Below are 17,490 nucleotides of genomic sequence, written 5' to 3' on the forward strand. Positions count from 1 at the left end.
TTAATAAGAAAAATGCCAACTTTACAGTGCAGTAGTCATACTTGAAATTCCACAGTGTCATAGTAACATCTTTGGATTATTATAATGGGTGTTTTATTGGAGTAGATTCTAACTATTATACTTACAACTTGTTCTATAAAATAAACACAATATATTATATATCCAGACAGAGACAGAGACAGAAACAGATACAGCAAAGGCAATTTTCGGAAGAGTTTTCACATAACTGGCTTGTTACTTTGTCGTCCCTTCATTGTTTGAGGCTTCCTGAGACTTTCTTTCTCTTTGTCTGCGCAGTTTGACGAAGGCTTGAGCCTCGCGATCGCCCTTTCTGGCCTCGAGCAGCTTCAGGGTGGCTTCACCTATAAACACAGAGAACAACTGTGACTCGTACTGTTAGCAGCGGTGTCCAGCCCCAGGGCCAAATGTGGCCTGAGGACAGATTTTAATCGGCCTGTGGCTTCTGTTTAAGGGTGTGTTATAAGTGACCTGCCAGCCAATACGTTGCAGTTTTTTGCTTTCAACTGATGGTGGCAGCACTGTTTACATTGTGAAGCACCGCAGTGTGGAAACAAAGTTTCTTCAAGTTTAACAACCGTTCTCCTCTGATTAGACCTGCAGCTTTACTGAATACATTTATTCAAGACCAAAGCCATAACGTACCAACTCTACACTGACAGCTGGTGATTTGGGCAAGATGGAAATTTGAATATTTTTTCCATTGGGAGCCAAAGCAAATGAGAGTGCCTCATACGTCAAAAGACTGTAATAATATTCAATATCAATAGACATTACAATAAATATTCAGGAGAGAGCAGAGAAACTAAAGCTACTGCAGGCTACCAGAGTCTCACAGCACCAACTTCTTATAAGTGAAAATTCAGGAGTTCAACAAATATTAACTGTTTAAGCTGAAACAAAAACTTCAGCTCTTCTCATTGAAGTGATTTCTGAATGCATTTATTTGATACGTAAAGCACATTATCTACATTTTTGTTTCGTTTGTCTAAGAAATCATATTTGACAAGTGAGCTCTTGAATAGGAATACACACAAAACATTAGACATGTTTAATGTTCTTCGTAAACATACATTTAATTATCTGTTATAAGCCCTTACTGATCCAAATTGCTTTGACCAATAAAAGAAGACTTTTATACAGTGATAGGAAACATGGTAGCACACAGAAAACCTTTGAAAACTTTTGTGAATAATATTTAGGCCCTTGGGTATTTTGACATGATACGATCTGGCCCTCTTTCAAAAACTCTCACACTTAATCTAATGAAATAATCAATATACAGGTGTTCTGAAATATGAAAAATGTGTTTTGTGTGCCTGTCACAAGGCACACAAGATTTTCCTTCTTTTATATCTGTTAGTGTAAAATAAGATTTATGCAATTATCTCAATCAATCTTTAATCAGACTTCAAGGTGGCTGCTAGTACTGTTTTTTAAGTAAAGTTTTCTATAAAAAAAAATGAACAAAATGTCATACAGTCTTAAAAACCACATTACTTCTTGCCTTAAAGGGGATCAGCTCTAAAACTAGCATTCATTGTTATCATGTTATGTAATAGTATCTGCAGGGCAACACTGTATCCCTCAGCCTTAGGTTTGGCAGAATTTATATTTTTGTACACTGTTTGTGTTTTTATCCATTATTTTTGTCTGACTACAACCTAGTGTGTATTACACAAACGCGTCCTACAACCATGGGGGATCCTCCCTCAGCAATAGAGAAATCCACTGTAGTAGAGGCTAATAAATACAGACATGCTCTTCAGCTTGCTAGCAGTATTGTTAGCTATCTGGCTTCATTCTGCTGTGGCAAGCTAGCCTAAAAAAGTCTTCCCTAAAGTATCTGCTCCAAAGCGCTCGGAATTTTCTGAAAGTTCCTTCCACCTTCAAGATACATCATTAAAAGGGGCTTTTCCAGGTCTTTAAACAAGAACAAGTTTTGCACTGAATTAGTAGGTGAGTAGGCATTTTCAACAGATGTAACAATGATTACATTTTTCATTTTTGTGCCACTTTAAGTGCCATTTAAACTCTGTGGTTTGAGGGAAGTGTGAGATGATTTAGGCATGTAGTTTGCACAGTGATAACTGGTGTACGTAGACCTCCATTAATAGCCTCGTAGCTCCAGGGCAAAACTAAGGAAACAGACTTCAGACACCAAACATGTCTTGGGTGACTGACTACTTTTGGAGAAAGTGGATAATTGTGTAAATTTGATTTTTTACTTATGTATTCCTTTGAGAGAAGAGGAAGGTCGTACTGTTAGGTTTGGGATGCAGCAGAGGGAGGCGGATCTGAGCAGGGGTGGGGTTTGGGGCTCCTCCTCCTGCGACCCCCGGCACAGCCTTCAGCGAGAGGAACGCTTCTCCTTCGAAATCATCACTCCGCAGGGTGTCGTGGTCCAGCACCGTCACCAACAGACATGCTCCTGCTGCCTGGCACTGCTCTAATGTCACAGGACTGCCCCACACAGGACAGGAGTTAAATAAATATAAACCAGCACTGAAGGTTTATATCGTTTTGTTTTTTTTTAGCATAACACCAAATGTGCCAAAATTACTTTCATCAGTGTGCTCTTAACATGCAGTCCTATGGTAAAGATTTTTTTTTTTCATTTCTCTTAAGTCAAAATAAAAAAGTGTGCTTATTACTAGATCTTCCACAGGTTTACTCACAACTCGAAGGATTCCTCAAACAGCGGGTTAAGGTCACAGTTTTTGATCTTGGTGTAGCGCGATTCCACCTGGGGGAATACATGCTTTGGCTCCAGAGACAGCTGGACAAAAGGGTCACTGGAACCTGCAGAGAAACAGACGAGTCTATAAAAACACTCCTTTTTTAGGTCTGCACCACTAAACTGATATCCGCTGACTTATTTGAGGGACGCCTGATATATTTCAAATGCGAATGCTCTTGCTTTATTCTGACACCAAACAGGAAGGTGTCTGACCACAACTGATGCTTTTAGATCTGCGCATATTTTCAAGTGAAGTGCCGCGATGTTTACTGCGGCATGAAGTTTGAGTTTTACATTATGTTTACGTCACGTCTTCTGTGAGTTTATTGGCTGGTTGTAAAGCAGAAATCCGATCACTGTCTGATTCGTGTAGACCCAGAGTTTCCCCATTATCTGATTACTCAAGTGCATGTAAACGCGTTGATCTGATTACTGACAAAATCTGATTTTCTGCAGTTATCGGATTATTAAGTGCATGTAAATGAACTCATTTATAGCTATTAAATGAAATAGTTATGAATATGTTGCCTGATGCCTGATACATTGTTTTATGATCATTTTAAGATAAGGTTTTGACCTAAAATGTATTTTGTAAAAGCCATTCAAGGTGGAAGTGTAGGTGTATGGCGTTGTAGGCCAAAATAGTCTTGATCTTTTCAGATTTAACACAATTTTCCATCATCATAATTACATATACAAACCCTAAAAACACATGTAGATACACTAGTGGCTCTGGATAGTGAATAGAATGGCTGTATTTGTGTTGTAGATATTGTGACCCCTGGTCCTCATCGCCACCACTGTAAAGAAATCAGAATTGGCAAGTTTCTCTACAATGCATCATTTTACAAACCACTCGGACTGACTTTGTTTGCATCTCAATAAATTCAGTTATGCTGATTGGTGTAATTCCCCTTTAAGTAATCTCAAACAGACTTACTTCATGTGTTTTCACTGTATGACAAACTGTTATCTATAAAATGAACAGAAATACACTGCATAGCTAAAACCGTAGAAGCTGCTGTCTTCAATCCTGAATTTCATGCAGTATCAGACACATGTTCTAATTGGTGGGATATAAGCTTCCATTACTTTTTAGCTACATGAACTTCGTAGCTCCAGTGCAAAACTAAACACCAAACTTCAGACACCATTTGAGGTGAGGGGAACATTAGTTTACCAGTTTATTTCTTTGATTCACATGCACTTTCACCAGGAAAGTCTTTTTAGTGCACCTGAGAGCTTTCAACTCTCCTGAGAGCTTACTGCCCAGGCTGGGGCAGTAATGCGTGGCTGCTTACCATTGGAGTCGAGCGGGATGAGCTTGACCGCGTTCAGCACTTCTACGTGCAGTTTCTCTTCTGAGCGCGTGTATGAGACGATGAGTGTGACTGCTCCGTACTTCTCACCATGACACACTTTCTGTTACACGCAGAATTAATGAAGTGTCTCACATGAGCTCAAAGAAATACATACAGACGCATAAATCATCCATTATTGTGATCAACTATATCATAATACTGGGATTGTACCTGCTCCCAGATCTTCCTCTCAAAGAACTTCTCTATCAGTTGCTGGCAGCTCATAGAGTTGAGCATTAAGAGGCTTTGCAGTGTCTAGAGTGAGGAACATAGACAAAGAATTAAGAAAGAGGGATACAAGCAGAGAGCAGACTGGAGTTAAATTATTGCTTATATAGTCACTTGCAAATTTCTGGGCAACCTGGTCAAATAACATATGCTGATAAGTGAAAATAAAACATTTTCTACAGAGAATGCACTTCTGCACACTTGAATGCACAATTAGTGTTTAGACATAAAAACAAACATAAAATACATAAAATATGGCCTGTACAACGTTTTGGCACATTTTGTATTTTATGTTTTATCTAGTACATTAAATTCAGGGCGGTACAGTGGCATGGTGGGTAGTGCCATCACCTCACAGCAAGAAGGATCTGGGTTAAGTTCCCTGGCCAGGCAACCGGGCTCCTCCCTATGTGGAGCCTGCATGTTCTCCCTGTATCTGCGTGGGTTTCCTCCCACAGTCCAAAGACATGCAGTCAGGCCAATCGGACATGCTAAATTGCCCCTAGGTGTGTGTGTGTGTGTGTGTGTGTGTATGAATGTATATGTCTGTGTGTCTGCCCTGCAATGGACTGGCAACCTGTCTAAGGTGTTTCCTGCCTTCCGCCCAATGAACAGTGGGACAGGCTCCAGCACCCTCTAAGCGTCTTAGAAGACCAGTGGATGGATGGATGTTAAATTCAGCAAATAAGCAGAAATTGTGACTAAAATGTGCAAAAAATACCATATTGGTGTGTTCTCTGTAAAAGATGTGTTAACTTATTTTCACTTAGAATATCAACAAAACATGTCATCTAACCAGGGGTGTTGTCTCTGTACTGAATACTTGAGATCTTTACAGTCTGAAGATCCACAGTCTCAAAAAAAATATTGTAAGTTCTGACCTTGTATTCATCTGTGTGTAGCATCTCCTGAGGAAGTCCGTTCCCTTCAGCATGAAAACACTGCTCCAGACACTGCCAAACACACAAAACACACGTTTCAGGATTAAGTCTGTCAGTTAATGACATGCAATCTTAACAGGAAATAACCAGCGTTCGATTAGAATTAGATGTAATTAGAATTTCATGAACAAACATGACAGATGAAAGACAGTGAATGACAATGAGGTGTTGACTGTTAATTTTGCAGTGAAAAGGCAAACAAACATTTTGTGATGTACTTTGAAATGCGCTGACCCTTTAGGTATACTGTCATTTTTCTGATGCACTGAATTTTGGTTATGTGTTTCCCCTGCGTTGTGTGGCTTCAGAATGACTAGGAAATGCAACCAGTTCATGTTTCACCTCGCATCTCCATCTCATTGGTTATTTATTTTATACCCAGTACTCCACAAAGGTACAATCGAAATAAGAGGATGACTAAAGAATGACCAATCACCGCTCTGTAAAATCTATCATTATGTGTGGAGTCTCTCTCATTTGCACCATCAGGCATAATGTCTACAATCTTCTACAGATCCACCAAGTTCTTGAACACTGAGGGGCCTCTAATTAACCCCATGTGGTTTAGATTAGAGTGTGTCACGCCAGGAGGAGGAGAGTTTAACCCCAATACATCCAGTGTAGAAAGAACAAACCTGCAGAGTGAACTGCAGCCTCTGGAAGTAAACCACACTGCTGTCCTCCTGCTGAGAGACCTGGTGCAGAATCTTCACTGAGTTCGTCCACAACGCAGTCAACAAACTGAGAGAGAGAGAGAGAGAGAGAGAGAGAGAGAGAGGTATAAAATACTTGCTTATCTTGAAATTGAGATTATAATTATGAAATAGTTGAGCTGAATAACCAGCTATTGGATTCTAAAAGGTCAGTTACAGACCACTGGAAACTGGGCACCTTCAAAGATGAAAGATGTTACCAGTTCTTCACACAGAATAGCTAATGTGATTATTTGATGTAACACAACATTACTAAAGAAGAAAATATACAGTGTCCATAAAACTAATGCCAAAAGCCATCCCCTTCTTTTGATATCAGCACTCATACCTCTCAGGTGTTTAAACCACCTCTTCCTCTGCCTTTAACAAAGCTTCAGCAAGTGTCTTAAATGGACAAGTGTTCACACTGTTAGGTATCTATGCTGTGATGGATTTAATGAAAGCCCACCTGTTGAAGTTCTCCTGTACCAGATTTTCATTCATATACTTCAGTTCTTCCTCCAGATAACGCATCAGGGGTTCCACAGCCTGGTGGGAGGGAAAGAAAGAGAGAAGTTCATTATGATTCTACACATTCCGTCCCACTAATCATTCCAGTGCAGTGCCATCATACGTACGTCCTCTGTGGATCTGGAGGGCAGCCGGTGTCGTGTGGCCATCCTGCGGACAAACGTCTCAATATCCGTGTGCATCTAGAAAGAGAGACAGATGCAACAGACTTTGATTAAATCTACAAACACTGTCGGACGGGGTCTTCCACTCTGTGGAACAGCTTCTTAGTACACTGTTCGGAAATGTGCATGCGAGTACAGTATTTATCTGTATTTGTTTTTATGGCCAAGAGCAACACAAGCTGATGAGAATAAATAACACAAGTCCTATAAATTACTTGTAGTACTTTAGGGTCACAGATCCTTTACATTGCTATACAAACAACTTTGGAATGTAAATCAGACGGAACCCATAAACACACATTATCTAAGCCACCTATTCTTCTGGGTAGGGGGGGTTACTGGAGCCTATCCCAGGGGTCATTGGGCGGAAGGCAAGAAACACACTGGACATGGGGAGAACATGTAAACACCATACCGAAAGGGCCCTTGTCGCCCGGCCGGGGAATCAAACACAGGCCCTTCTTGCTACTGCGCCACCCCAGAAGGTACCCAAGAATTTATATGAATAATTATGGAATATTCCAGATTTCTAATGTGACTAGGGTTCATGGTGTGATGCAATGTCATAATTAGACTGTCCCAACTTTGCACATACGATAAATTTATGCATAGTCAGTAAGCACTCAATAGACGTTCATTGATTGGTGTATAATAGTACTCAAAATGCATGGAAGTGTATTCATTAGTATATAATATACTGTAAGTCGTTTTGGACCTAGCTCCAGGTTTGATTGTCTGTCGTGCCCATAGTCTCCCACTCTTACACACTTCTACTGCCATCTCTAGAGTGTGTTACCTTCTTCCCGAGTGTGTCTACAGCTGCGCGGATCTCTCTGTTTAGGAGAGCCTGTGTGTGCTGTAGCTGTGAGGGAAGTGTGTTCTGAAACTGAGTTTCTCCAATCACGGTCCGCGTCCGTTCCCGAAGTCCTGCCCAGTTCAGCTGCTGAGGGAGGCGGTTCAGAACCGATCGCAGATGTTCCAGATCATTCACCACTACACACAGCTAAAGACAGAAAAGCAAAGAGATCAGACCATCATACACAGCTAAAGTGAAAACCAGAGAGATCTGGGCTTCTCAGAGTAAGAGTGCTGATCTAGGACCTGTTCCTGTCAGTAAGACAATAGTAACTAACAGAGAAATCTGATCCCAGGTCAGCACTACTACTCCAAAAAGCTTTGTGAATATGGGCCCAGATTACCACACAGTTGAAACAGTTAAACAAACACAAACAGGGAGATCAGACTACCACACAAAAGCAGAGACTGAAAACCAGAGATCAGACTCCAACACACAACTAAAGGCAGAAAACCAGAGAGATCAGACTGCCATATGCAACTAAAGACAAAAACCCAGAGAGATCAGACTGCCATATGCAACTAAAGACAGAAACCAGAGAGATCAGTCTGCCATATGCAACTAAAGACAGAAAACCAGAGAGATCAGTCTGCCATATGCAACTAAAGATAGAAAACCAGTGACCAGATCACCACACACAGTAAAAGACAGAAAACCAGAAATATGAGATCACCGCTAAAAACAGAAAACCAGCTAGATCAGATCATCATACACAATCAAAAAAAGAAAACCAGTGATCAGACAACCCATACACACCTAAATAGAAAAAAACAGAGATCAGACCAGTACACACAACTAAAAACAGAAAACCAGAGAGATCAGGCCAACATATACAGCTAAAAAGAAAACACAGAGAGAACAGACTGTCATACCACAGCTACAGACAAAACCAGAGTGATCAGACCACCACATACAGCTAAAGAGAAAGAAACAGAGAGACCAGACTACCACACCACAGCTAAAGACAGAAAACCAGGAAGATCAAACCACTGACAAACACTGATCTATATTTTTAATATTTAAACCAATGGGTATTTTAGAGTACACTATTTAGCATGTCAGGGATAGTTTCCATTTGCTTTACTGTCATGTAAAACTCTACGGTCTTTGCTTATGCATATAAAAAGCTGTGCAGCTTTACTTATCAATTTCACAGATATTAAATAATGGGCCCAGCTTTACTGGCCTTCTTTCCAAAGTCCACAGTAAATTACAATTTATTAAAAACTCTACAGCTGGAGTCCTACTCACAACAAATATCAGCTCTCTACATGCTTGTTATTTCTGCACTGGTAATTTGTCCCCTTCCATATTCAATACAAACTACAGTTCATAACCTTCAAAACCTTCCATGGTCTATACTGCTTCATACACTGACCTCCTTCATGACTGGTCTGTTTAGTGTTTATAGTTCTCTGGAACTTTGAAACATGTTATAATTTAACCAGCATATACAACTTATGATCTATAAAGAGTGAGTCAAGCAGAACTGCATTTACAAATGTGGGAGAATGTGAGTGTCAGAGATGTATAAGATCAAAGGCAGTGCTAGAGGTTTAAAGAGCCAGAAACAGGAAGTGGTGGTCGTCAGTGAATGCATCATGCTACCATGTTTGGCTCACCATGTTGGCAGCGCTGCCAGGGTCGCAGTTGCCTGAGAGCTCCTTCACTCGAGCCTTCAGCAAACGACAGTACGTTGAAGCAATCTTACACATATCCTGAGCAAACGAGACATAAAAGATATCAGAATTAAAATGTGTTGTTAGTGATCGATTTATATTTTATATAAATTATTATGTATAAAATCATCTTGATTGTACATTAGATCTATGAAACTTGAGACATTGCCAGTGATACAACAAAAACTTTACTGTTGGCCACAGTAAAATGGATCAGCATGTAGAATTGGAGCTTTCACTGCGATAATATTTTTTTTATCATTGTAAAAGAAGCTCTATGCTGGATGCACTGCAATAGTTTCTGAGCAAGTGTACATAAACAGAACAGAATTTGGCTCAGTAAGTGTTCATTATTGACCGACTAATCAGAGTAACGAAAAAAAAAAACAACTGAAGTGTGATGTACACCAATCAGGCATAACGTTATGACTGGCACCTTGTTTCTACGCTCATTGTCCATTTTATCAGCTCCACTTACTATATAGGTGCACTTTGTAGTTCTACAGTTACAGACTGTAGTCCATCTGTTTCTCTGCATACTTTGTGTGTTGCTCCAGCAGTGCTGCTGGAGTTTTTAAACACTGTGTCCACTCACTGTCCACTCTATTAGACACATCTACCTCGTCAGTCCACCTTGTAGATGTAAAGTCAGAGACGACAGCTCATCCTGCACAGTGTGTGTTGATCATCCTCTAGTCCTTCATCAGTGGTCACAGGACGCTGCCCACAGGACGCTGTGGGCTGGATATTTTTGGTTGGTGGACTATTCTCGGTCCAGCAGTGACAATGAGGTGTTTAAAAACTCCAGCAGCACTGCTGTGTCTGATCCACTCAGACCAGCGCAGAACACACTAACACACCACCACCACGTCAGTGTTACTGCAGTGCTGAGAATGATCCACCACCCAAACAGTACCTGCTCTGTGAGGGTCCATGGGGGTCCTGACCACTGAAGAACAGGGTAAAAGGGGGCTAACAAAGTACGCAGAGAAACAGATGGACTATAGTCTGTAATTGTAGAACTACAAAGTGCACCTATATAGTAAGTGGAGCTGATAAAATGGACAATGAGCGTAGAAACAAGTGGTCATAATGTTATGCCTGGTCAGTGTATATTAACATTCATGAGTTTTCTTGCTCAGAAAAAAATAACAAAATAAAAATGTGGACAAAAACTGAATAAAAGCCCACATTTTTTACATATCAAATAAATGCAACAACAGAATTGAGTAATCTTGGCAGAAATAGCCACTAAATGGTTAAACAGATTTGGGGGACAAATATGTGTAAATGTGTGCACCTCTGTGAGTTTGACCATGAGCATGAATCCCTCCTCCGAGTCAGGCCAGCTGAGCTGTTCCCAGAGCTGACAGATTGGCTGCAGACAGGCTGCTATGTCCACTGCTGAGGAGCTGTGCTTTACGGGCACTGATCCTGTCTGCAGTGGCTGCAACTATGGAGAAAAAGAGAGACATGCAATTTAAAAACAAGCACAGCAATGTCTCCAAGGTCTACCTCTCTGAACTCTCTGAGTTCTCTGCTTCTTTGTACCTAATAATTGTCAAAAATAAAAAAATCAGGCTTTTTGATCTTAACTAATTTCACCAGTGGAAGTTCTGTCATGTAAGTTATCTTTGGAATGTGGCTGATTTGTACAGAAAAAAAGGTCTGCAGTTTCTACAAAGTCGAGCTGATAGCCCAGATCGAAAGGTCTTGGCTTGGATGTTCATGTCAGCATTACACCACAGGATATAACAATAACACTGCAGATTCATACAAAAATAAAATTACTCCATAATTATTACTGTCAGACTGTATAAATCACATGCTGCAGATTCACATGAGACTAACATTACTCAACAATTACTGTTAGACTGTATAAACCACACACTGCAGATTCATTCTAGATTAAATTCACTCCACAGTTATTACCGTCCAACATTTTAAACTACACAGCCTGCAGATTCATACTGAATTAAAATTATTACATAGTTTTTACCATCAGATTGTAATACTACACAGTGCACATTCACATTGGATTAAAAATCACTCCACACATTATCGTCAGACTGCAAAAACTACACAAACTGCAAATTCAAATTCAGTGAGTGAGTGGGTGAGTGAGTGAGTGAGCGAGCGAGTGGGTGAGTGAGTGAGTGAGTGAGTGGGTGAGTGAGTGGGTCGGCAGGTCCATGACGTAATTCACATCTAAACTGTACACGCTCCAGATTCATATTGGATTAAAATCACTCCACAATTATTACTGTGTTTTTTTGAAAAGGTAATAGATGTATCATAATTATTCACATATAAGTATTACATGGTGAATGAGCAGTTTGGCTGTGTGTCTGTGTCTGTGAGTGGCCTTGAGGCATGGGGACGAAGAGGCCTTCTGTGAATGGCCTTGAGGTGTCGGCTGTGACTTGAGACACACACATACAGCTGGAGTCTGTTCATATTAGAAACATTAAAATTATTATCGAGAAAAAGGGAAAAATACATATGTAGCAGAAAGAAAAACAAATAAATCCAAATGTAATAGATGAAGCAATTAAAGTCTGAAGGCTTAGGCCTGAGAATGGCCTTGGCTTTAACTATTTTAAAATATATTACTTCTTGGAAATAAGGGTGTTAAAAATAGCCATGACTTTTGGAAATAATACTGTGCAAATCAAAAGTCTGAAATATATGGGAATGGCATTGAGAAGCCAGGTGTTGACCCCTCCTTGGCCAAAAAGGAGTATAAAAAGCGTGGATTTTTGTGGGCCAACTCCAGATTAATGTTTGCTGCTGGAAAGCCTTAATCTTCACTATAAGAATGGTTCCTTTCCTGCCAATCCTGGTGTCAAGAGCAAAGCTGTGGAGATATTTTTCCCATGACAACTGTAACAAGGACACAACGTGCTACTGATGCGAAGCACTGCTTTTTTGAAGAATCAAAAGCTTGTGGAGAATTTTCAACCTGCTAAATGTGAGTGAGTGAGTTACAAATCAGGTCTATGAGGTAATTCACATCTAAATTCTTCACACACTGCAGATTCGTACCAGATTAAAATCATTCCACAATTATTTCTTTTGCACTGTAAAAACTGCACATACTTCAGATTCATACTGGATTAAAAGTCTTGTCAGTAATCATTTATATTAGTTCATTCCCAGCTCAAATCAGGGCTTTACATGACGAGTTCAATCATTTGACAGAAATCCATGGTAAATTCTTTAGAATCTGAAAATCTGATGCTCAAACTTTAATAGATCACAATGGTGTGTTCACGACTAAAAAAGGGAGGGCACAGGTCTGTAAGAACAGAGTGTGCAGGCTTACCTGGTCCACCTGCACTGCTTTCTCCACACGCTCTGAAGTGGTAGTGAATGCTTTATTCAGCCAGTAGGGAAGAGCCTCCCGGAAATCCTCATGAAAGCTTGTCAGCTGCAGCACTTTTCCTCTGAACAAGACAAGAAAAATGTGTAATGCTCTGAAATTTTCATCAGGAGAAATCCAGTAAGCCAGAATATTAAAATAACTAAAATCTTTGTTTCAGATGTTAATTGCTATTTTTAAGCAGGAGCGGATGACACTGAATTTTCTAATTATAGAATTTCATGAAAGATTGGCTGTGCACAGCAATTTTTATGAATTTTCCACTTCACATGTGGAACTAATTTAGTAATATTAGAAACCGGAAGACGTGTCACATCCATACACTCTTGACTGAAAATGTGTTGCATGGTTCTATATAGAATCTTTTTGAAAATGGTTCTATATAGTTCTGCTATTGTCACAATGTCAAGCTTGTAACAGTAGAAGAACCCATTTTGGTGCTATGTAGAACCATACACAACAAATTCTACATCAATCAGAACTGTTTCACTATACAAAGAACCATTTCATTCACTGAGTTCATTGAGTGTCATGGGTCTATATAGAACCTCTGTCTTTACTAAAGAACATTTATTTATTATTATTATTATTGTTATAGTGTGTCCAACCTCTTCTGTAGGTAGGCTTTGTCTTTGTGGATGGCTTGCAGACTCAGATAGACAGGAAAGAGACTGTTGGCCAGTGACTGGTCCATATTATTCTCCACCTGAGACAGCGTGGTCCGAAGCTCGTCTGCCAGCTACACACACACGCACACACACATACACACACACGCGCGCGCGCATACACAAGACTTAATAGAATAATAGGTAATAGTGTAAATCTATTACTATTCAGTGACATGATTTAATTCAACTACAGCTTTGTTAGGAAAGCGGTGTTCATTTTTTGTTGTGGTCTGGTGGACCCACCACATTATTGTTTTTTAAAATCATAACCACAACAATTTATGTAAAAATACCAAATGTTTAAAATATTACAAGTGCTCAGCGTAGGGTTCTCCTTTAGCAACTATAGCCAGTCAGCCTGTCCGCATTGTCCACCCTCACACACACACACAGACACACACACACTAACAGCAGGCCAAGTGGTCATAATGTTACATTACAATACTGAAGCAGTTGAACTACCATTGTTACATATTTAATGGTCATTAATCATTAAAGTTCTTGATGTGTAAAAAGCATTTTGGTAAGGAAAAGATCTCACCAGAGAGTCCAACTTCTGGTACACTACTGTAAATACATCCAACTGCACAGCGCTGAGAAGAGACAGAGAGAGAAGTTTATGAAAAGAATTAATTTATAAGTACATGACCCATAATTCCAGTCTTACATAACTTTTATGGTCTCTGATTATAGTCCTATGTTTAATACTACCTGGCAAACACTCTGTTCCACACATCTTTGCTGATACGAATATCCTCCTGCACTTCCCTGATCAAAAGAGAGAGGGCGCTAACAGTCTCCAGCAGATCCTGTAAAAGATGTGGACCAACATCATAAGAGCCTTTGACTATTGCAAGGAATAATGGATTATTAGAGAAATGCAGTAGGATTTTACCTTGGTCATTGGCTGATGCAGTCCTTTCTTGATGTTGAACCACTCCTCTGTACCATTCTGTAACAGGTACAATATTTATTCAACACAGCAGCATTGATTCCAAATTATCTAGACAGATTTACGAATGATTTTCAATTAAATACATATTATTTTTATTATATTTCTCACCAGCACGGCATCAATGACCTCATCATGTAGGTCAAACTGTGCAGGGTTAAGCTTCTGAAAGGCTCGAGTCTTACAGATCTGGACCATAATCCTACACACACACAAAACACACTTCCGTCCATAATTTAATAATACTAAAAAATCCAAAATTTTGTCAAATGATTTGATTACCCAGTCATGCTTTAACAAGTGAGTATGTCAGTGATAATTACACTGCAGACAATAGATAAACTGTCTATGTAAAAGTTATGCAATGAAGGCCTAATAATTTCTGGGGATTAAAACTCATATTCAAAGAATAAAAACATATTTCCATATATTTTTCAAAATGTGTGTCAACTTTGTAATATATTTCCATATATGTTTAACATAAATGCAGATACTAAAAAACGACACAATTACATATATTTTATCTACATATAGGCATATATTTCAATATATTTGTACTGTGTTATATATTTAAATATTCAGAAATATATTGCACATATATTTTAAAATGAGCAAATATATGTCCATATATTTTCTTCCATATGGGAAAACACACATGGTTGAAAACAGAGGTGTTAAGACCTTAAAAGATCCCAGTGGAAAACTGTCCAATCAGCTTTTTTTGCTCTTGGTATCTCAGTAGATACAGCCAAGCTAGCTCTCCCATTGGTTAGGACTTCAGGAGCTGAACTGAAGGCTTTATATGTCCGATTACAAAAACCTTACATGGTGAACTTGCCAGTAAATGTGCCTGAACTAAAGATCTACCTCAAACAGTCATGGTTCATCGCCGTATCTATGTATTTTCTCATAATCCTCAGTGTAGTACCTCAGCAGTGTGTGTAGTCGTGGGGTGCTTTTGGGCGTTGAGGGGAAGATATCCCTGTACTTGGACACTAAACACAGGCCGTATTGAAGAAAGTCATGGAGAGAATCACCCAACTCTTGTTTCTGAAAACACATACAGGCAAAGTAAACGATGACATACAAAAATACATAATGTTTTGTAATGAACTTTCATATTAGGAAAAAAAAATCACATTTACAAAAACAATGTAAGCATCTGTAAAACAGTTGGATTACTCATACGCCACAGGCTTCGATTGCCCAAGGCCAGAACACGTATCAGATTACTGCGAAAGAACAATGTTGTGAAACAGCAGCACTTCATAAGAAATTAATCAGAGTGCGCTGCAGAATTCTGCACACTTATTAACACAAGCCCACACTCCCTGGAAAGCGTTTAAGATGTCATTGCTAAAGTGCATTCAGGAGATGTGATAACACGTTTAACATAGACCGCAAATGCTGTATGACATCTGACACAAATTCTAACAAACTAAACTGAGAGAAGTGACTCACAGGTACAATTTCGATGGAAACTGTCCTTCTCAGCAGAGGAGATTTCTGTTTTACATATGTCTTGAGAATCTCTGTAGTACATTCAACTAGAAGTCGAGAGATATTACTTATTATTCTTGTTTCACAATGCTATGTACATGTAATTATGTAATTTCATAATTACTAAGTCTGGCCCAAATAATTCAAACACTCTAGTTCTTGTTCATTACATTGGTATTCCATTTGCTATTTAGCATTTGGAAGCTTAATCTTTTTTAAAACTAGAAAAACTGTGGCAGAAAATAAGCTTTTTTAGCAAAGGTCCAGCTATAAATAGATTATAGCTGGCATGTCAGGCATTTATGTCACCTCATCACCTCAGAGGGCAACACACTGTGCTGCTTTACATGTGGACACTAAAGATGAGAATAAATATGAATAAATATGAATAAATAAGAAGTATATAAGATAATATATATAATATAAGAATCACAGAATATTCAGCTCTACCTTAAATGGTGCAGCAGTTACATTCTGGTACCCATTTAAGGTGGAACAGGATATTCAAAAAAAAAAAAAATTTTTTGTCTCATTCACACTTCAGCATCAGCTGGTCCTGGCAGGAAGTGACTGAGGGTCTGCTGCTGTTTTATTTTCATTTGAATAGTGACTGAAACATGCCTGGTTCAGCTGTTCAGCTGCCTGTCAGATCTCAGTAACAGTTATGACAAAACTCAGAAAGGAGGAAGAATTTCACCCCCCAACTACTACCATGGATGACAAGTTTGATGAATCTTCTCAAATATGAAAGTATAGTGATCTAAATTCAAGTCCTGTCATGTGCCCAATCCACAGTGCCTCCAACTCAGCTGTCACATAACCACTTCAAGCAGGAACATTAGCTTTTTTCCCCCTTCTTTTCTAATTAAACAGTTTTACAGCAGGTTTACAATATGACATGACAAAGCTGATCTGTTTATTGTGCCGAAATCACAATCACGTGGTGTTGCTGCTGTAGGAGAGAAGAGTTTCCTCCACACATCGTTAGTACGGCGCAGGAGCTGCTCTGAAACTACCACACTAAGAGCACATTTTCATAAATGTATATTTTAAATATAGATTTCTTGAGTATAAAAAGTGGAAGTGCATGTGTATGAGTTTATACTTCACTGGTATGAAAGTGGAAAAAAATAGCCATTTGACAGATGTAAGATGTGTGTTTAGTACAGCTGGTGTGAATGGAAACATTGATTACAATGGAAGTGTATTTGTTCTGTCAGACAAATTAAAAATGCTTCAAATATTGTTTTGAAGAGTGATTTTGAGGATATTCAAGCACTTGTTTGGAAATATCAACAAATATTTAAGGCTTATAAAATGCTGCTTGGACAAGTCCTAATAATTCATTTTTTTTTTATTTTAATGATTTATGCAATTAATTATATTTACACTTGACTTACATTCTTCATTTACAGCTTAAGTCTGCACCAGATCAACTTTTCTGTTTGTTTCAATATCAAATACAAAAATATGGCAAAAAATGTAAAGGATTTTTTTCCCTTTTCTCAAAACAAGACTTCATGCAAAATAAACAGCTTTATGAAACAGCTTTCTATCATCTCCTCTCCTACTTACAAATGCAAATGTGGTATGGATTTAAAGTACAGAATCTGCACTTTCAACAAATTTTTGTTTTATTTCAATGAGCAACAAGTAAAAATGTATTTATCAAACAAAAAGACACCACACTTTTGTTATCACTGGCGATAACTGCAGCACTGTTGATGTACTAACATTGTTGATCTGACTTGTTTTGCTTGACTTTCACACGCCAATAT

The 17,490-nt window shown here is 38.9% G+C and overlaps 1 protein-coding gene across 2 annotated transcripts in view; it reads right to left on the reverse strand.

Moving 5' to 3' along the window:
- Positions 1-82: 82 nt before the first annotated feature.
- Positions 83-17,490, reverse strand: part of unc13d (unc-13 homolog D (C. elegans)) — a 33,783-nt gene continuing 16,375 nt past the window's right edge. For both annotated transcript variants that reach the window (XM_036572012.1, XM_036572011.1), the window contains exons 18-36: positions 15,141-15,262; positions 14,324-14,414; positions 14,156-14,212; positions 13,972-14,069; positions 13,802-13,853; positions 13,201-13,331; positions 12,536-12,656; positions 10,511-10,663; positions 9,154-9,249; positions 7,472-7,678; positions 6,619-6,693; positions 6,450-6,529; positions 5,924-6,029; positions 5,229-5,300; positions 4,291-4,374; positions 4,060-4,180; positions 2,697-2,820; positions 2,282-2,481; positions 83-362 (exon numbers count right to left, since the gene is read on the reverse strand). In XM_036572012.1, coding sequence (XP_036427905.1) covers positions 235-362; positions 2,282-2,481; positions 2,697-2,820; positions 4,060-4,180; positions 4,291-4,374; positions 5,229-5,300; positions 5,924-6,029; positions 6,450-6,529; positions 6,619-6,693; positions 7,472-7,678; positions 9,154-9,249; positions 10,511-10,663; positions 12,536-12,656; positions 13,201-13,331; positions 13,802-13,853; positions 13,972-14,069; positions 14,156-14,212; positions 14,324-14,414; positions 15,141-15,262 — 2,118 coding nt within the window. In that variant the 3' untranslated portion in view covers positions 83-234. The remainder of the gene's footprint in view (positions 363-2,281; positions 2,482-2,696; positions 2,821-4,059; positions 4,181-4,290; positions 4,375-5,228; positions 5,301-5,923; positions 6,030-6,449; positions 6,530-6,618; positions 6,694-7,471; positions 7,679-9,153; positions 9,250-10,510; positions 10,664-12,535; positions 12,657-13,200; positions 13,332-13,801; positions 13,854-13,971; positions 14,070-14,155; positions 14,213-14,323; positions 14,415-15,140; positions 15,263-17,490) is intronic.

Source organism: Colossoma macropomum, unplaced genomic scaffold (genome assembly GCF_904425465.1).
Source record: "Colossoma macropomum unplaced genomic scaffold, Colossoma_macropomum, whole genome shotgun sequence".
Classification (NCBI taxonomy): domain Eukaryota; kingdom Metazoa; phylum Chordata; class Actinopteri; order Characiformes; family Serrasalmidae; genus Colossoma; species Colossoma macropomum.